This window comes from Lynx rufus, unplaced genomic scaffold (assembly GCF_022079265.1).
Source record: "Lynx rufus isolate CCGP_SWC_20201006 ecotype Redwood Valley unplaced genomic scaffold, mLynRuf1.p SCAF_28, whole genome shotgun sequence".
In the NCBI taxonomy this organism is placed as follows: domain Eukaryota; kingdom Metazoa; phylum Chordata; class Mammalia; order Carnivora; family Felidae; genus Lynx; species Lynx rufus.
Genome location: NW_025814843.1, coordinates 9,306,352 through 9,333,564, shown reverse-complemented (window position 1 = coordinate 9,333,564; position 27,213 = coordinate 9,306,352). Strand labels below are relative to the sequence as shown.

General features: G+C 49.2%; 1 protein-coding gene across 1 annotated transcript in view; it reads left to right on the top strand.

Moving 5' to 3' along the window:
• Positions 1 to 261: 261 nt before the first annotated feature.
• Positions 262 to 27,213, top strand: part of NTN1 (netrin 1) — a 169,518-nt gene continuing 142,566 nt past the window's right edge. Inside the window, exon 1 of the mRNA XM_047090040.1 lies at positions 262 to 1,279. Within this exon, the coding sequence (XP_046945996.1) occupies positions 262 to 1,279 (1,018 nt within the window). The remainder of the gene's footprint in view (positions 1,280 to 27,213) is intronic.

Genomic DNA, 27,213 nt, shown 5'->3' with positions numbered 1-27,213 from the left:
ACGGGCTCGGGGGGCGCGGGGGTGGGGTGTGTGGGGGGAAGCCTCCCCCCCCCCCTCCTCCGGGGACCGCGGGCGGCGAGGCGGGCGGGCGGGCGGGCGGCCGGCGGGGATGGTGCCGGGGAAGCCGGGCTCGCCGCCCGCCGCGGGGTGGAGGGCGCGGGGCGGGCTGGCTGAGCGCAGCTCCCCTCTCTCCGCAGGCGCCTTCTGCGGCGGGCGGACCGACTCCTCGGCGCGGCGGGGCCGGGGCAGGCTGGACGCGGCATGATGCGCGCAGTGTGGGAGGCGCTGGCGGCGCTGGCGGCGGTGGCGTGCCTGGTGGGCGCGGTGCGCGGCGGGCCCGGGCTCAGCATGTTCTCCGGCCAGGCGGCGCAGCCCGACCCCTGCTCGGACGAGAACGGCCACCCGCGCCGCTGCATCCCCGACTTCGTCAACGCGGCCTTCGGCAAGGACGTGCGCGTGTCCAGCACCTGCGGCCGGCCCCCGGCGCGCTACTGCGTGGTGAGCGAGCGCGGCGAGGAGCGGCTGCGCTCCTGCCACCTTTGCAACGCGTCCGACCCCAAGAAGGCGCACCCGCCCGCCTTCCTGACCGACCTCAACAACCCGCACAACCTGACGTGCTGGCAGTCCGAGAACTACCTGCAGTTCCCGCACAACGTCACGCTCACGCTGTCGCTCGGCAAGAAGTTCGAGGTGACCTACGTGAGCCTGCAGTTCTGCTCGCCGCGGCCCGAGTCCATGGCCATCTACAAGTCCATGGACTACGGGCGCACGTGGGTGCCCTTCCAGTTCTACTCCACGCAGTGCCGCAAGATGTACAACCGGCCGCACCGCGCGCCCATCACCAAGCAGAACGAGCAGGAGGCCGTGTGCACCGACTCGCACACCGACATGCGCCCGCTCTCCGGCGGCCTCATCGCCTTCAGCACGCTGGACGGGCGGCCCTCGGCGCACGACTTCGACAACTCGCCGGTGCTCCAGGACTGGGTCACGGCCACCGACATCCGCGTGGCCTTCAGCCGCCTGCACACGTTCGGCGACGAGAACGAGGACGACTCGGAGCTGGCGCGCGACTCGTACTTCTACGCCGTGTCCGACCTGCAGGTGGGCGGCCGCTGCAAGTGCAACGGCCACGCGGCCCGCTGCGTGCGCGACCGCGACGACAGCCTGGTGTGCGACTGCAGGCACAACACGGCCGGCCCGGAATGCGACCGCTGCAAGCCGTTCCACTACGACCGGCCCTGGCAGCGCGCCACGGCCCGCGAGGCCAACGAGTGCGTGGGTGAGTGGGGCGCCGCGGGGACGCGGGCGGGCGGGCGGGCGGGCTCCCGAGGACCGCCTGCCCCGTGGACGCCGCGCGGGCCGTGGGAGGCGCGTGCCGGGAAGTCCTGGGCCCGGGAGGGCTGAGAGCGGGCTCACGGGCGCGCGTGGCGCTGGCCGGGGACTCTCGGACTTGCGCCCGGCGGGCTCTGGAAGCCAGGAAGGCTGAGAAATGCTTCGGGGGAGAGGGTTTTGCAGGAAGCTTGCCGACCGGTCCCCCTAACTTCGGGCTCAAATGCAAAGCATCCACTGGCTTTAACCTCAGTGTGGCGGGACCCTGGGATCCGCCTCCGCTGTACGCCCCCCCCTCCCCCTTTCCCAGGGCTGCAGCTGGGCACCCTGTTGGGAACCCTGGCCCTGTTCCCCGGGGGGTTCCGACTCCGCAATCACAGATCCCTTGGGAGATGGCAAAGGGATTTGCAGTTTGGGGCGAGTTATATCACTCCTGCGTCCTCCATTTGCCTTTCATAGTTTGGGGCAAAAAATATTTTTTTGCCCCTTTTGAACAGCGTATTTGTGTTAGCTGGGATTTAAAGATGAGATTTAAATTAATTACTATCCACAGGTTACAAAGGAGAGTTCAGTAATGATTTTAAAATAATTCAATCCTGGTCCAGAAAAGTGTACCAAAATGTGTGTGTGTGTGTGTGTGTGTGTGTGTGTGTGTGTGTGTGTGTTGTTAGCGTCACAATTAGGTGAAATGAAACAGATTTGAGTTAACCAAGGATCCAGCTTCTCTCTTTGTAATGGGGTTTTAAGTCCTGAAAGAAGTCTGACAAGGCTTGCACTGGTGAACACTGTTGGGTCAGAAATGAAGCTAAAAAAAGAGAGAGAGAGAGAGAGAGAGAGAGAGAGAGAGATCCGTTCTATTTCTGAATTGTACAGCTTTGCTGCAGTAGAAAGTCAGTTTCTCCCCAGCAAAAAAAAAAAAAAAGGGAGGGGGGAGGAGGAGAGGATTGTAGTATGAGATGTAAATTTCCAATTTCCACATTCTATTTTAATGAAAATTATTTCGCCCCTCAACATGCCACGGGGTGTGCATCTTTTGTGAACCTATAGTTACGCGCCCTCCCCCACCCGCACCCCCCAGCTGCCACTGTGTGATTCTTCTCCCACTGTGGCACATTGCTAAGTTTGCTCGTCCCCACAAACACACGTTTCGGAGTCTGGTTCTGATTAATTGTCATGTCGTTGTCGCATAGTTTGTGCCTCATGACTTGTGGGTGCAGATTTTTGAGCAAGCCGGCGCAAAACAGGTCTCGGAGAGCCGGGTGGGCACCGAGGCCCAGTCAGGCGCCCTGGTCTGCGAAGGGTCTCGCCTCCTGTTGCACAGGGACGGCCTCCATTTTTGCACTGCGTCCCGCTTTTGCAGACCCGATTGTTCATGCCCCTCATTTAAGGGACTTGGGACTGGTTGCCAGATTGAAGAGAGTGCTCAGGCAGGGTTCCACAGCTAGCTAGTAGTTACACCCTGACTTAGTGGTCTTTGAGAATAAAATTCCTTTGATCTGCTCAGTTCCTTCAGAAATGTTGGTTTTTCCCATCCCTTCTCTTCCCCCTCCCTCTTTTCTTTTCTTCCTTTTGTGCGTAAAAACCCTTTATTGACATTTAAAGGGCCTCCCACGGTTTTGCTATCAGTTTGAGTTCCTACGTGCAAAGGAAAGACACCTTCCAGTTGTCAGTGGGCAGGGTGGAAATTGGACAAAAGCAGCTCGCTGCACTGAGGCCAGTAAACTGGGTCTTGTGGTAACATTGTACTGGCCTGAAGATTCCTCTTAGCCCGTGGCGTTCACAGTCATCACCTACCCCCAGCTCTCTGCCAGTCGCTTCGGATGTGGAGACACAAACCGCATTTGTTGTTAACAATGGTCATGCTTTTGGAATAGTCTCTGTAGTTTAGGATTTTGTCTTTTGACCAGAGCCTTGGCTATGTGCACAAATTGGATTGACTGCTTTTTTTTTTTCTTTAAGCCAAATTGAGCAATCAACATATGAACTAATGTAATTAGTAAGTGTTTTTGTTCAAAAAGTTTAATTAGGCCTGGTAAGGACATCATCTGCATGACAAACAATCAGCTGACAATATTTTCTGGTTTTTAACTGAGGTTATTTTAATTCTCAGTAGTTAAAGTATCTTTAAATCTCGCCGATTATTCAGTCACCTCATAAAAGCAAAGCCAATTCAACGAAGTTCAAGTTATTTATAGTTTCCTTTTTGAATAGATGTTCTGATATCTTGTAGTTATAGCCCCGGGAGTGTCAAGTTGAAGTTCCCATAAAGTCTTAATTGAAATCTTGGTGATTTTTCCATCATTCCACAGAAGAGAAAGCCAGGAAAGACAATTTAGAAGTGATTTACAATTAGAGGTCGAGCTTTTTATGAAAAGGCCCTATAGTGGAGATATGTGAATGAATTAGTATTTGACAGGTGTTCTGAGACACTACAGGGCACTGTGCTAGGGGAAAAAAAAAAAGCATTAATAAATCCTTCAAACACTAACTTTTGTACTATCAGCGGCTCAGATTTTTTTCCCCAACCTAATCCCATCTTGTGAATTTCACACTGTTGACATATCAAGTCAAGCTACCCCGATTATTTACAACGAAGCCAAAGTAAAGAAGGTTGTTTTTTAATTTCAAAAATCGGTATTGATAAAAAAAAAAAATGAAGCATCACTGTGTTATTCTGTCTTTGCCTTTATGAAATAATGAGGCAGTGATTTATAATAGACTAAAATGGCATCCTTCCTTAGGTTAACCCCCCTGCTCCCCGCCCCCCCCCAAAACCCTAAAACTTAAAAAAAAGACCCATGGATGTTATTATTTGACTACATGGTTCTAGATGGGGCCGCAGTAATTTCTGGTTGCTAAGAAATGCGTATGTCCTGGGGCGCCTGGGTGGCTCAGTCGGTGGAGCGTCCGACTTCGGCTCAGGTCACGATCTCGCGGTCCGTGAGTTCGAGCCCCGCGTCGGGCTCTGTGCTGACAGCTCAGAGCCTAGAGCCTGTTCCAGATTCTGTGTCTCCCTCTCTCTCTGACGTGCCCCCGTTCATGCTCTGTCTCTCTCTGTCTCAAAAATAAATAAACGTTAAAAAAAAAAAAAAGAAAGAAAGAAAAAGAAATGCGTATGTCCTAAAAGTCTCCTTTGGTCAGCTTTCTTCCTGGTGTTTCAAGGTTGAGTTCTCTCCGGAATCAATGTGAACTTTGTAAAGCCCCATTTTATTTTAAATCCAATTTTGGATTTCTCCTGGAGGAAAGAAACCCCTCAAAACAATATGAAAGACAAGACCATGTATAACGTTACAGCCTCGACAGCCCTCAGTGGAATACCTAAATACTTTCTTCCGCCCATATGTATCGGCAGCATTCGCATGGTCTTATACACATGTGCATTTACATTCACTGCGTAAAGAAACATCCATGCATGGTGGGGGTGTGCGTACGTTCAAGGGAAAACGCATGAACAGTTTTAAACCACCTGGGTTGCTAGGCCCTTTTTCCTCCTCCTTCTTTTTTTTTTTTTTTCAAAAGAGCATCTGAAGACCATATTGTGTTTCATAAATTATTGACATCAGTTTTAATCAGTGTCCCCCTGACATCGGAGCTGTGTTAGCATTTAGTGCCTGACGAAGCATGCTGTTTAATCTTACTGTGGGAATGTCACTGTGAACCCCTGCCTGGTTTGTGACAGGGTAAGCTTATGAAAACTTGTTTTGCGACTCACTCTATGGCTTTGCGTTGCCCAGCTGAAACCCAAAACCCACACAAAAGAGGTCTCTGCAAGATGAGCACCGTGCTGGGCTAGCCTCCTATGGTCATGGGTACCTGCAACATAATGCTGGTAATTGTTTAAACATGGCTTTGGCTGGCGGCGGTGGGGGGGGGGGGGTCCCTCATGCTGTAAACGGCTCTCGCACTTTGGCCCACCATCATCCCCAGCAGGAGAGGGGTGTTATATTGGAGGTGTTGCTGTGAGAAATCCAATGCCCCACTAAAGACTCTTGCAAAATCAGAAGGCTAAAATTATGTGCCGCTTAAGGCTAGAGCCTGGCACAGAGCTGTAGATCAGTGAATGTTTTTACAGTCTTCGTCATTATCATAATTACCGTCATTATGGTGGTTAACGCTTGAGAGCTTATTTTTTGCCAAGCACTCGTATTAGTCATTTAATCATTGAGGCTGTGCTAATAATAAGCAGGATGATGGCACTTATTTCACAGATGAGAAAACCATGACCTAGAGACACTAAAATGGTTTACCCAAAGCCATGTGGTTAATAGATGGCGGAGCTAGAAACTTTTTGACCTGACGTTTATCGCATCGGACCCTTTGTGCTGACTCCACATAGGACGGACGGATGGACGGACGGATGGATGGATGCATGGATAGTTGGGTCGGTGGTTGGGTGGGGGGCCGTTATATATCCACATACAGGAGAGAAGATGGCACGACCTGTTACTTCCGGAAGTGGAGATGGTTCTGTGGCTATGTTGATTATGTCGTGCTGTATTAATTGTCCTCATGCATATTTAAATGAAGTTGCATGTAAGAAATTGTCCTTCATTTTAGCCATCAGGACGAATGGGAGCTGGCTGTTAGGAATATAAGGGAAGAGACTTTAGGTGCTTTCTGGTGGGTCTTGACATCCATAAGCGTTGGTGACGGCCAAGCGTTTTCTTGATCTCCAGGGCCCGCGAGCTGTCTCGGAGGTGGTGGAACAGAGCTCGTGATCAGAAAATCCTCTTTAATAAGGCCTCTTCCTTTTCCCTAGTGCTCATTATCTCCCTTGCTTCTCTGGAACATATGGAAAAAAACCAAGGAAGGGGCCAAGGAGTGTTGTTGGAGAGGGGAGTTTACTGGCGCATCGGGTGCGGCTCACGTATGTTGGTAACGCAGGGCCGACATTTATCTCGGTGGGCCCCACGGCAGCTGGAGGCAGGGTCTCCGCTGGGCTTCTCCTGAGCACCTGGTGGGCAAGGAGGCTGCTCCCTCCTCTACTGAGAGACGGGAGACAGACTTGTGTCTGGGTAAACCTTCGAGGGTGGGTCTGTGCATTTCCAGGCTTTGCCAAGAGGCCTTTTTGGCCCTGCCCAGACTCCTCTCTGACCTCCTCCTCCCGTAGAAAAATGAGATCCTCGGAAAAGTATTTGAGACTTTATGTCCAGAGTAAATATTGGAAAGGCAGTGGGTTGAAATTCAGATGTTCCCTGGAAGGAATCCCCTCATTTTCTGCTCACAGCTGGTATCGATATTTCCTTCTTGAAATGAGTTGTGCTTTTCATTAAGTAAATTTTTTGTCTTGGGATTAAACCAACATTGTATTCTTAATAGACTTTTATGTTTACACTTCAGATGTCCACTGGGTTGTTCTTCGTGTTATCTCGATGGCTTCTATAGTGTCTGCTATGCACATTGGCCTCACCAAAATAAATGGCTCTCTAGGGAACTGGATTATAAAACAGCCTTATCTGTTGATGCACCAGTAAGGAGATTTTGTGAGTCAGTAGGTTTTTTGTTTTTTTTTTTTCTTCCTTTCAGAAGTGATAATCATACCTTGGGTTTCTGCAATGCCTTTCATTAGAGGGAGACTGCAGGTCTCAGAGGGCTTTTGAAACGCTCAAGATTTAAGCCTAATACTTACAGAGTGGCCCACAGTATTTTGCCTGTTGTCTGGAAAGACACAGTGCCCTTGTGGTCTCCGCAGCCTTGGAAGATGGGGCATCGATCGGTTTGGGCGGCCGAGGGGACTGGCAGAGGTTCCGGTGGCGGTCCAAGGGGACTGTCAGGTTGCACCCTGGAGGACAGACCACAGATCCCTACTGAGTGCCAGGCATCATACCGGATGCTTCCCGTGTGCCTTGTTTTGATGAATCGGGTTACCGCATGGAATGGGAGCTTTCCAAAGACGGACGTCCCCGCCACCAAAGGGCAGTGTTTCACAGACACAACGAAGTGTGGAGCGGTCTGCGGGGCACATGGTGGCTTATTCAGTGAGGCCGTTGCATGCGCGGAGAGCAAGGGGGAGTATCGATCATGCTCGTTTCAAAGGCTGGTCACATGGGGGCGCCTGGGTGGCTCAGTCATGATCTCGTGGTTCGTGAGTTCGAGCCCCGCGTCGGGCTCTGTGCTGACAGCTTAGAGCCTGGGGTCTGCTTTGGATTCTGTGTGTGTTTCTCTCTCTGCCCCTTACCCACTCATGCTCTGTCTCCCTCTCTCTCTCTCTCTGTCTCTCTCTCTCTCAAAAATAAATTTAAAAAAAACCCTTAATAATAACACTAATAATAAGGCTGATCACGTAAGAACCGCATCCTGTCGTAACCAGCTCCGAGGGGCGGTTTTTCTGAACGACACCTGAAATGTCTGAGCTGCCCTGAGACAGTCCTCCAGACACAGTCTGTCTCTTCGCCTCCACGCTGTCTGTCGTCCTGAGGCTTGACCTGTGTCGCACAACATAGTGAGTTCAGTATCGCATCGTATTCTCATTGCAAAAACTCATTCCTATTGGAAACTCAGAATTGGCTTTTAATTGGCCTTCGAAACGTTGTATAACGTGTGTGAATCCCCCCTCCCTCCCCGCCTCCCCCTCTCTCCTCGCCTCCCCCCAGTTCTTTTGTGCGGGTTCTGCGCTCTGACAGAGACCAGAAGGGGCTGTGGTCACGGGATGGATGAAATGTGGGATGCCTCTCGTCTGGGACTCTCTCTTCCGACGCTTCAGTGACTGCCCCAGAAGCGGGCTCTGCCTTTGCCCGTGTTCGAGGCATTCCCTGGAGGTCCCCAGGTCTTCTGCCGTTGGGACTGGTGTATTAGCTGTCGTTAGGGTGAAATGAATTCGTGTTGCAGTGCGTCTACGCATGTAGAGGAGATCCAGAAGACCCATAAATCTGTAGGTGTGGCGGACGTCCAGGCTGATCCGGGGGCGGGGGGGGGGGGTGGCTTTTCAGAGGGGGAAGTAAATTTCTTGCGTGGAAACCCTGAAAGGCAGAAAGCGACACCCTAGTGCGCTACAGCCACTGATAACCAAGGAATCTTCCCACCTCAGCCCGGAAGAAGGTGCTGGAAAGTCTGCCTCTTGTGGAGGATTTAGGACTGGCCTGGGTAACGCACGGGAGGTATCAGCCCCCTGTGCAGGTAGTCCGAGTTTCAGTGTGGAGCCCATTCGTGCCCTCTTCCGGCTGGTGCTATTGATAGATTTTTAGATTTTTTCCTCCCTGGGTCCTTTTCTGCCTACAGATGAGAGAGAGTATTGGTTGTCACGAGCAGTCGTCTGTTCCACGTTCCAAAAGTTCCACGCCTGAGTTCAACAATCTGTAGGGCCGTAGGGACCTTTAAATGGGCTGGGTTTGAATAACTGAGTCTTACTTAGGTAACCAGGAAGTGAGAATAGATCTCTCGTAGTTTCCCAGAGCACCTGTGTGTTGCCCTGTGTTCGATACTTGGCGGACCATCTCAAGTAGGTGGACCCCCTCGGCCTGTCTGATTATCACCGGCCAGGGCTTCTGATTTGATCTGTTTCCTGCTTGGAGTGGCCGGGGTGAGGACTCAGCAAAAGCCCTCCTCCCGTTCTGACACCAGGGCAGACATTGCTAATCGATCACAGCACTCTTTTCCTTTAAGGCCAGAAATGGTCATCGGGTATTGGAGTCCTTTACGTTATAACACGCGAGGCAGCCGGTCTTACTTAGGATTAGCCTAGGAGATGAAAACTGTATGACATCTTTGGCCCCAGAAGACCTTCCCCAGCTCCCCGGGCCAGCAGACAAAGAAGTCCCTTGGGAGTGGGCGTTTCTAGAGCCGTCAGGGGTCAGGGGGCTCTGTTGGGTCCGGGACGTAAAGACACGTGAAGTGGGTGCCCTCCCTGCAGGTGGGATGTACTCTCATTGGGGGGGGGAGGCTGTGCATGAGAAGGGCGAATTCTTGTACACCTGTACTTTAAACCGTGAACACGGTTCAAAGGGAGGAATTTGGCCCAACGCCGCGGATCGGGGGAGGCTCTGAGGCTCTGCAGAGGAAGCAGGGTCTGGATTTGGCTCCTGTCACATGGCAGGACTGGGTCACAGTCCACTGCGACACATTTTCCGTGTGCATTTTTGCTCTGTTGCTGTGTTTTCTGTTCTCGCCGAGAGCGTGGGAGACCAGGTTCTCTGAAAAGAGTGTCTCCTCCCACAGTGTCTGCCCCTCCCAGGCAGGTTCCCCTGGACTGGACGGGGACAACTCCAGAGCTATCCTGACGGGGCTCAGGACTCCGGTGCGGTGAGGCTTCCCGGGTTGGGGGGGGGCCTTCCCACCTGAGAAGCGGGGCCCTCGCCCCCCCCCCCCCAAGACACATCTGTGTGGCATTGAGAGACTCTGCCCGGGGCCACTTCCCCCGGTGCTCTGCTTACGCTCCGGCCGGCGTAGAAAGTGCCAGACAATAACGGCTCCAACCCCAGCATGAAAAAGGAAACACATTGTGTTTACAGATACAGGATTTGGCATCAGAAACTTGAAAGTACCTTTGAGTTGGACGCCCCAGGGCAGGGCTGTTGGACACCCTGCCCCGAGTCCCGCGGCCAGCTTGCTTCCTCTGCCCAAAGTCAGCCCTCAGAGGTGGACAGGGTGCTCCCAGCCAACTCTTCCTTCCCAGACCCGGCCCTGTCTCCCTTCCTGGCTCAGACCATGCGAGAACTCAGGGAGAGAGAGTGCCCGGCCGAGAAGGGCGCAAAGCACTGCTCGCTCCAGCCCTTCGGAAGCCGTGTTCCCGGGCCGATGGGCCACCACGATAGCGAGAAATGCTAGGGAAGAATGAGACGGGGCATTTCTCTGTGTTTCTCAGCCCTGTTTACTGTTAGAACCAGGGCGGGAGGGCTGGTGGTTTTTCTTAAGTCCAGGATGCCCGCAGAAGGATATGAGCCACATGTAAGTGACAGGCACGTGCTATTTTCCTGCTCCGTAGGAATGAAGATCGGAGAGCACGGCTTTCTGTCTAAGAATATATGGACTATCGGGGCTCCTGGGTGGCTCCGTTGGTCAAGCGTCCGACTCTTGGTTTCAGCTCAGGTCACGATCTCACGGTTCGCAGAGTTCGAGCCCCGCGTCGGGTTCTGTGCTGACAGCTCGGAGCCTGGAGCTGCTTCGGATTCTGTGTCTCCCTCTCTCTCTGCCCCTCCCCCTTAATAAATAAACATGAAAAAAATATATATGGACTGTCAAGACGTATGCGTTAGGGCTAATGGTTGAAAGAACCCACGTCCAGCCTCACACTGCTTGGGACTTTTGGGTACGTCGTTGAAGCTCTCTGTGCCTTCCATATCCTTGGCGTCCTGGGGGCCCGTGCAAGACCCCCGTGGTAGATGGGGGGCCGGGGAAAGAGAGGAGCCTCTGCATAGGAAGGAGACCCAGAGACAGAGTGCTCGTCCTAGACTTTGGGCTTTTATCACCACACACACGTCCGTCAGCCTCCCGACTGCTGCGCTCTGTTCTAAACACCGTACGGATATTACCTCATTTGCTCCCCACAGCAGACTATGACGTGGGTTATGTTATTATTACTCTTCGGGAAATTCCTCTCTCGTCTTTGCCACGCGCACATGCGAGTGCGTTTCTGTTGGGCGTGCGTCCAGAGGCAGCATCCCTGGACCCTGGGGGAGGTGTCAGCTCAGCCCCAGGACAAGGTGGTTATACACCGGCCCAACGTTTTGCAGAAGGCGGCCGTACAGGTTCACATTTGTGCATAACGTTACAGGTGAAGAAACAGAGGCACACGGCAGAAACAGAGCTTGCCCAGGGTCACGCATGGAGCAGGTGGTGGGGCTGGAATTAGGATCCAGGCGGGGTGGGCCCCAGAGTCTTGCTTTTCACCGCTGTGTCTGGCTGCCTCTCGTCTTTCACCCGCATATATCCAGATCTAAAACCGATGATGCTGGGGGGGGGGGGGGGGAAGGTGCCCTTGGCTTCTCTAGACCTCAGTTTCCTCTTCTGTAAAGTGAGGGGTTGGGGCACGAAGACCGCCTTCAGTTCTGATAGTCTGTGTTCCTGCAGAACACACCTCCTTCCTGGTCTGTGTTACCCACCCCCTCTCTATTCCATTGGTGGGGGGGGGTCCCTCCAAAGACTGGTCAGGCTCTGAGAGCGAAGGACCTCACTTGGGCCCGCCCCTCAAGACCACCAGGGATTTCTCCTCCTCTGTTCCACTTGGGGAGGGGAAGACGTGGGATGTGTTCCTTCTTGGCCCTCCTGCGTGTCAGCTGGCCGGGCTCCTCTCTTCAGATCGCGCGTGTGCAGCTGGCTGGATGTTGACAGAATCAACTCACCTGTGTAACTAGCTCAGCCATCAAGAAATAACATATTTCCAGAAGGCCTCCGTATGTCCTTCAAATCACCCGCCCCACCGTATGCCGCCATCTTGGCTTCTAGCACCCTTGATTTGGTTTTGACTGCTCTTCAACTCCATATAAATGAAATCATCCCGTATGTTCCCTTCAGGTACCTGCCTTTTGCTCAGCGTTATTTCCTTGTAAGTAGTCTGAAACATAACGTAAGCCTGGAGTCCTTTTTTGTTTGATGGGATGAGCTCAGCTTCTAGGGGGGACCGATCATCCTGTTTGCTTCATCTCCTGACCTTTGCTCATGCAAATGATTTCCTCGTGTGTTTTGTAATGTCTGACTGTGAGCTTATCTCTTTGGGAAATTTTGTGGAAATCCCACTGGTCTTAGTTCTGGAGTATCCCTGCTGAGTGATTTTACCAGACATCTTAGAGTTTATCATGGGCCCGGGACTGATTTTTCCATTAAGTGAGGAGTATGCATTTTCCTCCAGTCCCTTCCAGGCCTGGATCACTGCTCGTCTTCTAATTGGTCTCCCTCTCCTGTCTACTCTGTCCTCCAGGCCCCTGAACTATTCTTACTGGTAGTTTCTGCTGCCCAACACTCAAATGGATGGCTTCCTCAGTCCCTTGATCTGTTGTCACTTCTCAGTGAAGCCTGCCTTGACTATCCTTCTTAGTAATATTCTAAATCAGGGGAACTAGATGGCTCAGTCTGTTGGGTGTCCAACTTTGGCTCAGGTCTTCACCTTGCCCTTCGAGGGCTCGAGCCCTGCATTGGGCTCTCTGCTCTCAGCTTAGAGCAGGGAACCTGCTTCACGTTCTGTGTATCCTTCTCTCTCTGCCCCTCCCCTGTTTGTGCATGCTCTCTCTCTCTCAAATAAGCAAATAAACTATACAAAATAAATAATATCCTAAAACACTTCATCACCCATCTGTGTTTGTCTCCGCGTGCGCGTGCACGCACACGTTCCTGATCATACCTTGATCGCATCATTACCTTCCTCTGTTTTCTCCTCTTCCCCCCATAACACTTAACCTACCTGCTAACATGCTACTTAATTTACTCCTTTATTATGTTTATGAACTGTCTTTCCATTCTCCCGCTTGTTCCGTTGTAACACTTGTTAGAAAGTAAGATTATGGGGGCGCCTGGGTGGCTCAGTCGGTTAAGCGTCCAACCCTGGCTCAGGTCGTGATCTCGTGGTTCGTGAGTTCGAACCCCGCGTAGGGCTCTGTGTTGACAGTTCAGAGCCTGGAGCCTGCTTCAGATTCTGTGTCTCCTTCTCTCTCTGCCACTTCCCCACTGGCATTCTTTCTCTCTCTCAAAAATAAATAATAAAAACATTAAAAAAATTAAAAAAAAACAAAGAAAGCAAGATTATGCAAGGGCAGGAGTCCGTCTGAGTTGTTCACAAGAGGCCTGGCCTATAGTAGGTACTCACTAAAGTATTTGTTAGAGGAAAGAATTCAGGGTCTCATTTCTAACTCCTTACTGGCCTTGTAAGACCCAAGGTCTCATTTCCTTTTTGTGTATGGGTCCTAAAACCCAAGTCCAAAGCCACGAAGGCCTGTTTCCAGGTCAAATAACCAGGCTTTCTTTCCTCTGATCTCTTCTCCCTCTCTTCCAGCTCCACTCACACACATCCCTTGGTCACCACGGTCTCAATGTTTCTCCTAATATTTTGGCTTTCAGATTTTTATTTCCTCCAGCACCTGGGGATTTCCTTTTATTTCTTGTGAGATCTGCTGTGGATTAAATATTTTTTAAAAGTACATTTCATCTAGTATTTCTAGATGTTAGCAGCGGTAGGGGTTCTGCATGAGCTCAGTCCCCCTTGTTGCCAGAACTCGAAGTCATATATTTTAATCTTTCATCCATCTGGAATTAATTGTGACATATGGTGTGAGGTAAGGATCTCTATATTTTTTTTCATCAAATATGTAGCCAGTTATTCAGTGACAATTGTTGGAAAAAAATCATTCTTTCTCAGTGATTTGAGATGCCATATTTATTAAATGCTTAAGTATTCTATACACTTGGATCGGTTTTCTGGATTTTCTATTTTGTTTCACTGATCTGTTTTCCTGCCACTTCCTATCTGTTTCGATTGTGCATTTTGGTGCCTGGTGGCTTCAGTATTTACTGACTTATTCTTTTCACATTGGTTCTTTTTCATTTATTCTCATTGCTGTTCTTACGTATGTATGCACACGTGGGCTTTAGTTGAGTTTGTCAAACTTTGGTACGCATGCCATTGATAATTTGATGACTCTGTTCTTAAACTGAATTTGGTGACAACGGATAGCTTTACACTTTTTAAATTGTAACTGTATCAACTCGACTGTTGTGCTTAATAGATTAGATTATCGAAATGTCTCTATTAGGGTTGTAAGGATAAGAAATGAGTACGATATAAATCCGGTCAAAATCACAAATTTTGTGTTTCCCTTTGTTTCTTCTAGATAAGTTTTTAAAAAGTTTTATTGAGGGGCACCTGGGTGGCTCAGTCGACTGAACATATGACTTTGGCTCAGGTCATGATCTCGCGGTCTGTGGGTTCGAGCCCCGCGTTGGGCTCTGTGCTGCCGGCCTCTCAGAGCCTGGAGCCTGCTTCGGATTCTGTGTTTCCCTCTCTCTCTGCCCCTCCCCTGCTCACTCTCTGTCTCTCTGTCTCTGTCTCTCTTTCTGTCTCTCTCTCTCCCCCAAAAATAAACATTAAGAAAATGTTTTTTTTAATAAAAAAAGTTTTACTGAGTTATAATTGAAATCAATAAACTGCCCATATTTGAAGAGCGTACTTTGGTTAAGTTTGACATGTGTGTGTACCTATGAAAGCATCACCACGATCAAGGTATAGGACATATCCATCAGCCTCAAATGTTTCCTAATGCTACTTGGTAATTCCTCCCACACTTCCTGCCCCTTTCCACCAGAGCACTTTCTGTCATTTTATATTAGTTTGCCTTTCTAAAGTTTTATATAAATGGAGTCATGTGGTATGTCTTCTTGTCTGGTTTCTTTTAGTCTGCATGGTTATTTGGAGCTTCATTCATGATGCTATGAGCATCGGTGGTTCACTGCTTTTTGTCACTGGTAGTATTCTGTTGTGTGGACACACCCCAGTTTGGCCATGCACCTGTGGATGGACATTGGCGTCATGTCCTATTTCTGGCTATTACAGATAAAGCAGGTATGAACATTCCGGGGCATGTTTTTGCAGGCAGAGACACTTTCATCTCTCTTGGGAGTAGAGTGACTGTATAATATGGTAGGGGTATATTTAAGTTTCTAAGTAGCTGCCAAACTGGTTTTCAGAATGGTTGTACTGCCACTTTCCATTTATACCAGCAGTGTATGAGCGTTCCAGTTTCTCCAATTTCGTTCCTCACCAGCGTTTGATATCGTCAGTCTTTTCAGTATACACGGTGATATGGTCAGACTTTTAATTTTAGGCATTCTAAGAGGTATATGGTAGATACGTTTACAATTTTAAACCTTAGCCTCACGTTTAAAACATTTGTTTTTAATTTTAAGGAGAGAGATAGAGAAAGAGAGAGAGGGGGAGAGAGAATCCCAAGCAGGTTCCACCCTCAGTACAGAGCTTGATGTGGGGCTCCATCCCACAACCCTGGGAACATGACCTGAGTAGAAATCAAGAGTTGGATGGTCAACCGACTGATCCATGAAGTCACCCCTAGCCTCACACTTCTTGAAAGAAAGTTGATTTCCATGTGTTTAGAATTCTGATTACTATTAGGACAAAGATTTTTTCCTTCTCCTTTTATTTCCTAACTGGATATTGCTGACATATAGAAAGGTTGGTGATTTTTATATAAGTATTTTGCAACCTGTAGGTCTTTAAATTAATAGTGTTTCAGTTAATTCTCTGTTCTTGGATTTTTTCATATTCAACTATAATCCTCAAATCATGACTGTTTTAGTTTTTTTTCCCCTAATACTTGTACTTTTATTTTTCTTGTCTTATGGCATTGGATAGAATTCAAAATAACGGTTTATAGGAATGCTGGCATATACCCGTGTGTTGATTCTGACCCGAGTAAGAATGTTTCTAGAGTTTTATCACTGGGTATGTTTTTGTTACTAGTTTTAATATAGACTTTTTTTTATTGTGCTTAAAGAAATTATTTCTGTTCCTGATTTACTGGGAAGTTTGCTCCTTTTTGTTGTTGTTGTTTTAAATTAAGAATATGTGGAATATTGGGGCATCTGGGTGGCTCAGTCAGTTGAGTGTTAGACTTCAACTCAGGTCATGATCTTGTGGTTTGTGGGTTTGGGCCCCACATTGGGCTCTCTGCTGTCAACTCGGAGTCTGCTTTGGATCCTCGGTCCCCTTCTTTCTCCACCCCCACCCCCCCACTGGTTCTCTCTGTCTTTCAAAATAAATACATTAATTAAGTAAGAATATGTGGAATATTAATCCTTTGGATATTAATCAAGATGATCATATACTTTTGCTTTGACTATTAATGTAATGAATTTCATTACTTGCATTCCTAAATTTTTTAAAATAGTTTTATTGAGATATAATTCATATACCATACAATTCACCCATTTAAAGTATACAATTCAATGTTTTTGAGCATGTTTATGGAGTGGTGCAACCATCATTAAAGGTAATTCCAGAACATTCTTTCTCTCAACAAGAGAATCTTGTACCCACTGACCATCATTCTCCATTCCCTCCTAACCCACTTAACCCACAACCACCCCAACCCTAGGCAGCCAGTAATCCACTTTCAATCCCTACAGATTTGCCTGTTCTGGACATTTCACACAGAGAGAATCATACCATATGTGGCCCTTCTGACTGACTACTTTCAGTTAGCGTAACGTTTTCCTGCTTCTTCCATGTTGTAGCGTGTCAGTACGTCATCCCTTTGTATGGCTGAAGAGTACTCCATTGTATACATATGCCACATTTTATTGACGTGTTCATCGGTTGGCGAACATTTGGGTTGTTTCCACTTTTTGTTTGTTAGGAATGATGCCGCTATGAGAACTGATGTTCAGGTGGGTATGTGGATATGTGTTCCTGTTTCTCATGGCTTATACCTAAGAGGGACTTGCTGGGTCACATGGTAACTCTTTGTTTAACTTTTTGGACCACTGCCAGACCATTTTCCAAAGCAGCTGCGCCATTTTACATTCCCACACGCAACAGATGAGGGTTTCGTTTTCTCCACGTTCTTCTTCTTTTGCTTTTTAAAACATTTTATTTGAGAGAGAGAGAGAGAGAGAGAGAGAGAATCTTAGGCAGGCTCCATGCTCGGCATGGAGACTGATGTGGGGTTCGATCCCATGACCCAGGGATCATGACCTGAGCTTAATCAAGAGTCTGACGCTCAACTGACTGAGCCACCCAGACACCCCTTCACCATGTTCTTCTTGTGAATACTTATTCTCTTTCTGATTATAACCATTCCGGTGGGTAGGAAGTGGTATCTCATTGTGGTTTCATGATTTTCTAAATTTGAACTGTTCTAGCATTTTGGAAGACGTTTATTTGGTGACAGGTTGTTCTTTGATAATATTTTATTTTTGGTTTTTTTAGATCTCTTCAAAAGTGAGATTTGCCTGAACTTTTTTTCTCTTTGTATTGCCTTTTGTATCAGGGCGATTCTAACTTTACCTTCTGAAGTGAGAAGTTTCCAGACTTTTCTGTGCTCTGGAATAATTTAAGTAGCATGAGAAATAGCTGTCCCTTGACGATTTGCCCGAATTAGCCCATCTGGGCCCTGTGCCATTGTGGAAGTACTTATTCGATAACCATTTCAATCTCTTCCGTGCTTATATGTTTATTCAGGAATTTTTCATCTGCTTTTTGAGTCAAATCTGGTAATTTGTTTTCCAAGAAAATTATCACTTACCCAGATTAAAAAAAAAGTTTTTTTTTTAATGTTTATTTTTGAGAGAGACAGAGCACGAGTGGGGGAGGAGCAGAGACAGAGGAAGACACAGAATCGGAAGCGGGCTCCAGGCTCTGAGCTGTCAGCACAAGGCCCGACGCGGGGCTCGAACTCACAGACTATGACATCCTGACATCATGACCTGAGCCGAAGTCGGATGCCCAACTGACTGAGCCACCCAGGCGCCCCTCACTTACCCAGATTTTTACCATAGTTGTAAATATAGCAGTCACTAAAACTATTTTTGAAAATTTCCATATGTGTCTATATCACCTTTCTGATTTCTGATACTGCATATTTATTCTCACTCTCTTCTTGCCTAGGTTTATTGTTTTCTTGATATTTTTGAGAGCGACGGTGGTAACACCTAATAATGTCTATTAAACGCTCTCTGTGTGCCAGGCCCCATGCTGAGTACTGTGTGTGCACTCGGTTTTAAAATCTTGGGGTGCCTGGGCAGCTCAGTCGGTTGAGCATCTGACTCTTGGTTTCCTTTCAGCTCAGGTCATGATGTCACAGTTCGTGAGTTTGAGTCCCGCGTCAGGCTCTGTGCTGACAGCTTGGAGCCTCCTTGGGATTCTGTCTCTCTCCCTCTCTCTCTGCCACTCCCCTGCGCTCTCTCTCTGTCTGTCTGTCTCCCCAAATAGACTTAAAAAAATAAATAAACCTTAAAAAAAAAGACCTTGAACTTGCCTGATGTCACACGGTGACAAAGCCCAGGGTGTTAGGCCAACAGGACCCACCTGCTCTCAGAAGCAGGGCTCTTGACTTACTGCTTGGTGCTGTCCCTTGGTTTTGAATGTTGTATATTGTTTCCAATTTTCTTTTTTTTAATGTTTATTTATTTTGAGAGAGAGAGAGAGAGCGAGGGAGGGGCAGAGAGAGTGGGAGAGAGAGAAACAGAGAGAGAGAGGGGGGTGAAGAGAGAGAATCCCAAGCAGGTTCCAGGATGTCAGTGCAGAGCCCGATGCAGGGCTCGAACCCACAAGCCATGAGATCATGACCTGAGCTCTCAAACCAAGAGTCAGACGCTTAACCCACTGAGCCGCCCAGGTGCCCTTATTTCCAATTTTCTAATTTCTGTTTCATTTCTATTCATTTCTTGTTTTTGCGGCCCTCGAGATATTTTTCGTTAAATGCTCAGTTCAGCTCATATCACAGTTTTCTGATTCCTGCTTGACAGCGAAACCATCCGAGGCCGTGACTTTTGTCTCCAGCGCGGTTCTCAGTACCCGCCCTTCGTTTCCATTCAGTCTGATCCTGCCACTGTCACTGCTTTGACAATGACAATGTGTCATTGTGACTTTCACCTTCTTTCTGCTCCTGGAGTTATGAATTGGATTTTCATTTCCAGGCAAGTGGGTCCTTAAAATATAGGATTTGTTATTAATGGCCAACTTTATTGCAGCCTGTATAGTTATTAATAATCTCGTGTGCGTGCGTGTGTGTGTGTGTGTGTGTAAGATCAGTTCTGTTGGTATTCCATAGGAACTGAAGGAGAACTCTGTGTTAGGGCAGACTTCAACATATTAGTTAAATTGATCTCTACTGATTTTTCTTTTTCTCCAGATACTCTGTATGTTTGTTTTTATGTTCACCTACGGGGAGCAAAAACACAGTCTTAGTGGGAGACGCTAACATTATCCATCGCTCTCAGTATTTAACCAATTAGGAGGCAGAGTCGTCCAACCTTTTAAAAAACTGGGGACGTGCAAAGGCGTATGTGGCGCATGAACTCCAAGTAAAAGCGGGGGTGTCACGGGGTAGTATCTGAAAGGTCAAGTTCCGAGCAGAATGCTGTGCCCAGGGCAAAGCTGGTTCTTGTATACTGATACCAGGAAAAACGCGCGCACCGTACCGTGAACTTCAGTGGGTGTCACCTGGGCCTTGGGCTCCTCCTTAGCGGAAACAGGGAGTTGGCAGATGGTTCCTCAGTCTCTTCCAGTGCTCCCGTTCCATGATGGTGGTTTTGGGGTTCCCCACTAAGTGGTGCCAGGGAGGGAATGAACTTAGAATGAGAAGAAGCAGCACAAAAAATGGGCTGATTCCTGGTCGAAGTGAGAGCGGTTTGAGCTGACAGCTGGGCTGAGTTTATTACTTGGGCTCATTCCTGTCCTTACATGAGCATCATTGCCTTTCGTCCGGGCAAAGGAGGTTTGTTGAAACACAAGTCTGTCTACACGGACAAGATGGTGAGGCCGCAAGAACTCACTGACATGGGGCGCCGCCTCCCGTAATGACGTGTGACCCCGAAGGCTTAGTTTGGTTCTGGAATATGCCCCCTGCCCCACCCCCAGGAGCCCTGAGCTCCCCGAAACAGTGTTCTGTAGGCGGCTTCCTGCGGGAACGGGCAGGAGAGCCAGCACATGCCTGCCTCTGTTTCTCCTCCTTTTCCTGCCGAGGGGTGATTGATTCATGGGAGGAAGAGGGGGATGCTGAAGACAGGCATGTATTTCATAGAATACACCAGAACCATAAGCGAGGCTTAAAATTAACGAGCTAAGTATCCAATTTAAGAAATTGGAGGCAAAAATTACCAGAATAAGCCAGGAAAAAAGGGGTGGGTGGGTGGGTGGGGGGGGGGAGATCAAAATAAGATCGGGAGTCAATGAACTAGAACCCAACAGAGATGGTCAGCCAAAGCCAAAAGTTGGTTATTCGGAAAGACGAATAAAGAAACATCTGGAAAGACTGGTCAAGAGAAAAAGAGAAGGCACGAAGAAAAACATGAGGAATGAAAAAAAAAGGCATAACTAGAGATCTGGCAGAGACAAAGAAAAGGTAATACCATGAATAATTTTATGCCAATGGATTTGAAAGTGTCACCTCCTAGTTTCTCACTCAAACCCTGGAGTGTCTCCCAGACAGCTGCCCATAGATGACGTACCTAAAATCTAACGTGGAACCCGTGAGAAAACAGACAAATTGAGCCTCATCAAGATTTAAAACTTGTGCTTCCAAGGACACCACTGAGAAAATGAAAAGACAGCCCTTAGAATGGGAGAAAATATTTGCAAATTATATACCTGATAAGGACCCAGAAGATTTAAAGAATATCATCTATAAGAAAAAAAATCTTACAATTCCACGATATGAAGGCAAACAAACTGAAAAGGAGACATATGCGTGGCCGGTAAAGCATGTGAAAAGAGCTCCCCTCGTTAACCAGAGTAAATGTGAACGTCACGCTGAGATGCCACTTAACACCCACTGGGATGGCTCGTAATCAAAAAGACGATAGCAGGTGTTGAAAAGAATCTGGAGAAATCGGAACCCTCGTGCATACACTGCTGGTGGGAATGAAAAGCGAGGTAGTCGCTTTAGGAAAGAGTTTCTCGAAGGGTTAAACACAGAGTTACCAGGTGACCCACAGTCCTGTTCCCAGGTATACACTCGAGAGAAACAGAAGTACATATGCATGCAAAAACCTGTGCACAGATGCTCACAGGGACATTATTCATAACAGCTGGAGAGTGGAAACAGCCCAAATATCCACCAACAGACGAATGGATGATTAAAGTGTGGTATATCCATTCAATGGAATAGTACTCAGCCATGTAAAGGAACGGAGTACCGAGCCATGCTTAAACGTGGACAGATCTTAAACATTTCACGATGATTGAAAGCCAGTCACGTAAGACCATGTACTATATGATTCTGCTTATATGGAATGTCCGGAATGGGCAAATTCATACAGGATGTAGATTAGTGGTTGCCGGAGACTGAAGGGAGGGGTGAATGACGATTTGGGGTTTCTTGTTGGGGATGAAATAATGGTGGTGATGTGCATAGTTTTAGCACAACTGCATGGTTGTGCTAAAAACTGTGGAATTGTACACTTTTCAAGGGTAAATTGCATGGTATGCAAATTATATCAATAAAAAAAACTTTTGGGGAGAGAAGGAAATACTTATTGAAATGTGTATTTCTGAGCCTTTCCCTCGTTTCACTTCTCTGGGGGTACAGCCTAGAAATCTGCAGATTGGCTAACACTTTCAATGAAACCAGCGTGCAGAGAGGTTTAAGATTCTCCGTCCACTTATGGGGCGCCTGCGTGGCTCAGGCAGTTGGGCGCCTGACTCTTGATTTCAGCCCAGGTCGTGATCCCAGAGTCATGGGATCGAGCCCCCACCTGCTTAAGGTTCTCTCTCCCTCTGCCCCTCTCCGCGGTTTGTGCGCGCTCTCTAAAACTAAGTTTAAAAAAAGAAGAGAAATCCAATTAATCAATGTCAAAAGTGATGGGTATAGAAAATCACTATTTGGGGAAAAAAAAATCCCAGTGATAGTTGTTGCAGAGAATCACAATGTGTGCTAAAGTTAGCAAGTGAAGGTACGAGGGACAGAAAGTTTCCACGGCGTCAGAGTATCTTGCCCCAATTTGCAATGCAAGAGGAGTCACTCTACAGTGAAGATACCAGGCAGACGTCACCTTAACCACGTGATCAGAACTAACATAACTAGTAACAGGACATATTGCCGTTGTGTGCCACCTGATAGGAGGTGCTGGAGATGTGACATCCCTTCTGTGGGATCTTGCTGAAAATACATAACCTGCACTTAATCGTGACAAAACGTCAGCAAAAACCAAACGAGAGACATTCTACCACGTGACTGGCCCGTACTCTTCCGGAGTAGCAAAGGAAGGCAAGGAAAGTCTGGGGCGACTGGCCCAGACGGGAGAGGAAAGCAGAAACAAGATACGTAAATACAGCATCAGCCCCTGGGTTGGATCTGCCCTGGACCAGGAAAGGACATTGGTGGGACAGTTGTCACAGCTTATGAGTGTTATAGATTAGATTTCAGTTTCCTGGGTTGTGGTCAGTGTGGGATGGGTGTGTTGAGACATTAACAGTGGGGGAAAGCTGGGTAAAGGGTACCCAGGAATTCTTTGCAGCCTTTTGCACCTTTTTTGTGAGTCAAAAATTCAAATTGAAAAATGACAAAGAAATCACTCTCCTAGAGCGTCACGATTCCCAACCTGAAAGCCACTGGGGTAGCAGGAAGAGCCCCGGCTTCGGGATCAGACGGCCCTCAGCCGGACCCCCAGCCAGACCTCGGGCTTCCCAGCCTCAGTTCCTTATCTGGGAAATGGGTTTAATCACGTCGGTGTTCTAGGATGGTTGGAGGGTTGAATGAAGTGATGCACGTAAAATGCCAAGTGCGACACCTTCACGAAGCAGGGGCTCTGGGAAACGCCAGTCTCCCCTCCACCTCTCACCTCGGAGGGAGGGGATCGGTCCTCTGGGCTGGGCTCTTTGGGCCTGGCAGCCGAGGAAAGGGGCATCACGGGAGAGGGAAGGGGAGAAGCCGCCGGCCTGGGAGCTTTCTCACAAGAGCTTTCTCTTGTTGGCAGGCTGCTTCAAGTCATACCAACTTCAAACAAAAAGGGTTTTCAGACACAAAGGAAGGCTCAACCTGGCCAGTGCCAGGCCTGGCTTGGCATTTGAATGCAGAAATCCAAGTCCTCAGAGCTTGCAGACAGACCAGACCATCCTGGCTCCCATTTGCAGAAATGCCAAGGATCCGGGGGCACAGCTCCTCTCCTGGGCTCGTTCTGATTGTTGACTCTGCGGACAAATTAATTAGACTTAAATAAGAGCCAGTTCCCCCACGGTGCGTATTCTGCTGACAGCTGAGACCGGGCGACGGGCCCGAAGGTGGCCCTTCCGTCCACCTGCCTCCCCTTCTGACTCCTCCCCCAACTTTGCAGCATGTGGATACGTGTGCCCGGCTGGTGTTCTTAATGGATTATCTTGAAGTCAAACAAAGCAGGTAGTGTACAAAGCAGGCCAGGTACCTTAGGTAGTTTTTCAGGGTGTGTTTTCACATAGCCTCCTCCGTGTTCTGTCACTTGGGTCTCCCACGTGAGCAGAGGGTTGCAGGAGAATGAGCCAAAGTTAAAAAGGCACAGTCATAGGACGTCGGAATGCCCGAGTGCGTTTCAAGCCTGCTTTCCCTGTGATATGGCGGCCTCGCCTGTCAGCGCCCACCCTAGAGAAACACACAGGTGCACAGAAAGATATCCTGGGAGTCTCCCGGATTTCTGTGGATCGAGATCTGTCTACCTGTCTGTCTTCTCTTCCTTTTATCTCTCTATAACTATACATTTTTAAAAAAAAATTTTTTCTTTCAACGTTTATTTTTATTTTTGGGACAGAGAGAGACAGAGCATGAACGGGAGAGGGGCAGAGAGAGAGGGAGACACAGAATCGGAAGCAGGCTCCAGGCTCTGAGCCATCAGCCCAGAGCCTGACGCGGGGCTCGAACTCCCAGACCGCGAGATCGTGACCTGGCTGAAGTCGGACGCTTAACCGACTGCGCCACCCAGGCGCCCCTATACATTTTTTTAAAACATTTATTTATTTTTGAGAGAGAGAGACAGAGCATGAGCGGGGGAGGGGCAGAGAGAGAGGGAGACACAGAGTCCGAAGCAGGCTCCAGGCTCTGAGCCATCAGCACAGAGCCCGATGCAGGGCTCGAACTCACAAACCGTGAGATCTTGACCTGAGCTGAAATTAGATGCTTAGCCAACTGAGCTACCCAGTCACCCAGAAATCAATGGTTTTTTTTAAAAAATTTTTAATGTTTACTTATTTTTGAGAGAGAGATAGAGCGTGAGCAGGGGAGGAACAGAAAGAGAGGGAGACACAGAATCGGAAGCAGGCTCCAGGCTCTGAGCCATCAGCACAGAGCCCGATGCAGGGCTCGGACTCACAAACCGCGAGATCTTGACCTGAGCCGAAGTCAGACGCTCAACCGATGGAGCCACCCAGGTGCCCCAGTCTCTGTGTAGCTATAACCTGCGTCTGTAATACCCACATACCTGTCTCCATGTGCACACACAGAAAGAAACACAGCCTGAATGTGCGTGGCAAGAAATGGCTACGTAAACTGTTAACGTACAATCTAACGCTGCAGGTGAAAACCGTAAACTTAACGTGTGTGCCGTGGGCAGGATGCCGTGATGGATAGTACGAAACCACTGATGCATCGAAACGAAATCCCATGCCTCGTCTACCACTGACGCGCAGTGCTCCCCTGAGGGGTCTCCCCTCATCCCCGCACCCCTGCTTTTCAGCTCTGGCGCACAGTAGGCGCTTTTCAGAATAGCATCTGGTTTCGGGAACTTGGTGACCTCACTGGCCTCGCTGATAACGCGTGGGTTATTAATTCACTTCATTAAATTAACGAAGAGCCAGGGGGTTGGTCTGTCTGAGCCCTGAGCTGGGCCCTGTATGTAATTGACAAAATCGGCCTGTGGGCCAAATTCTGCCTGTTGCCTGGTTTGTAAGTAAACTCACATTGGCACGCAGCCACACCCACTTGTTTATGGATTGTGTGTGGCTGCTTTCCGTATAATGGCAGGGCCCTGTGGTTGCGACAGACACTGTGTGGCCTGCACAGCCTCAGATAGTGACTATCCGGCCTTTTCCAGAAAAAGGTTGTTGAACCTTGTCCTCATCCCTTCTCCCAGACCAGCCCCGTTTCTTTCCTTTTTTTTTTTTTTTAAAGGTTTATTTATTTATTTTGAGAGATCATGAGCAGGGGAGGGGCAGAGAAAAAGAGAGAATCCCAAGCAGGCTCTCGTGGGGCTCGAACTCACGAACTGTGAGATCATGACCCGAGCTGAGTTCGAGAGTCAGACGCTTAGCTGACTGAGCCGCCCAGGCGCCCCCAGCCCCATTGCTTCCAATACCGGGGGGCTGTTCAGAAGAGCCGGCCCTTCCCTGCTGCTGCTGTGCGGCTCAGCGGGGTTTGTCTGTAAAAGCCCAGATGATGCTTGCTTTATTATAAATTAATCATTAAGAAAGTCACCACGTCCCTTTGCTTCACCAACACACTGTCCTGCAGCCACGTCCTCCCCGTGTAGCTCTCTGTAGGAGTTAGCCACAGAACTTCTGAAATGCCTTGTTTCTTAAGTAAGCCCCCTCCCCCGCAGACCTGAGTCCCCTCCCTTCCCGCCCCCTCCACCCCTATGTCCTGGCCTCCAAGGACAGTCCTCTGGCCTTTGTCTTTATGTCCTTAAGGCCTCTCCGAATGCTGGTGCAGAACAGGTGCTTAAATAAACATGCGGTGGGGGAGAAATACACGGATGAAAAGTGTTGAAAAGAAAATAGAGTCGCCTCATTCTTTCGCTTTGGACAGCCTATCCAGAGGGCATTCACCAGAAATTAAGGAAATTTATTGGCCTTCAGGAAGCCACAAGTTGGACAAATGGTTAGCAAATGGGTCTAGCGCACCGCGGTTGGAAACGGAGTGTTTTGCCTCCCTTCACTGGGGACCCGGTGACGATGGTCGGGGCTCTGGGTGCCGTGGGGAGCAGATCTGTCTTGCCGTGACTGCGTTGGCCCCTCCTGGTGCCCGTGATTTGCTTCAAGGCTGCAGAGAGAGGCTCTTCCCCGGGACTGGGCGCTCAGCCGTGTGCTTCGGCAGAGGGATCCCTATCGGGTACCTGACATCTAAGTTTTTAGGCTGTGTGTGGGACCCACCAGGTCGCCATGGGAAAGGAGAGTCTGTGTCCCAGAGAATCAGGCAACTGGGTTAGCATTTCCAGAAGGGGTTTTTTTGTCTGATTCACAGGCTAATTTCAGCAGCAGGGTGATTATCTAGAACAATGTGCCACACAGAGTGACGTCCCTGACAAGCCCAGATGTTAACTCCGGGAGGAAATCTCGCTCATTCAGGCCTGGGGAAAAGCCTAGAAAAACACCAGTCGTCCCGTGGTCCTGTGGCCGGCTGCCTTCCCAGGTTTGTCCGACCTGCCTCGCTCGGGGAACTGGTTTCTGCTTTCTCTCCGAGCAGGGCTGGAGGGCAGGGAGGGGGGGCAGGTGGCGAGGGACGGATTAACCCCCCACCCCCATTTGTTCTATAATGGGGATATTCATCTTGCCTTGTAGAGGGGGTCTTTCTTTGGAATGAAAAAGATCCCCCGTGCGGTATTTGTCAAAAGGTGCCCTCATGAGGCCGCAAGAAAGGGGCGGGGGGGATGCTTCAGAACAGGAGTCGGGGACGGGAATCCACGCTAAATATCTGGAATGAGAGGGCTGGGTGGGTTTGGCGGGCGAGGCAGGAGACCCTGCCAAGTGGCAGGGGGCTTGGGCTTGGGGCGGGGGTGGGGGGTGAGGGGCCCAAGTTTCAGCTCGAGCGCTGCCTGGCCGGGTGGCATCGGCCCACAGCCCTTCCCTTCGGGAACAGCCTCCAGCCGGGCTGCACAAGAGCTTTGGGATTGCTAATGGGCCTTTAGGAATGCTAAATGGAGCATTTCTGTTGCAACAAAGGGGAAAATGAGTGGAGAAAGGAATTTTAGTCTTGGCCCTTCCTGAGGGGAGGGCCGAACAATGGCGGTGCAAATGGACAGAGTAAAAGTTTTATCTGGGTTCCGAAAAAGCAGAACAAAGTGCACATGCCCTCTCGGCAGCATCTCGGTTGGGCGACGTGGGCACCGGAGCGGATCCGCCGAGGCTGGGCGGGACTCTGCTGGGTTCAGCCTTCCCCTGGGCAAAGGGCTGTGGGCGGGGCTGAGAATCACTAGGTGGGTGCCTGTCTGAGCCAGACACTTCCGCAGGCCTTGCTGCCTTCATTCAGCTGTTCACGCGCTCATACACTCATTCCCTCGGTCATTCACTTGTTCCTTTTCTCATTCACTCATTCATTCGCCATCTCC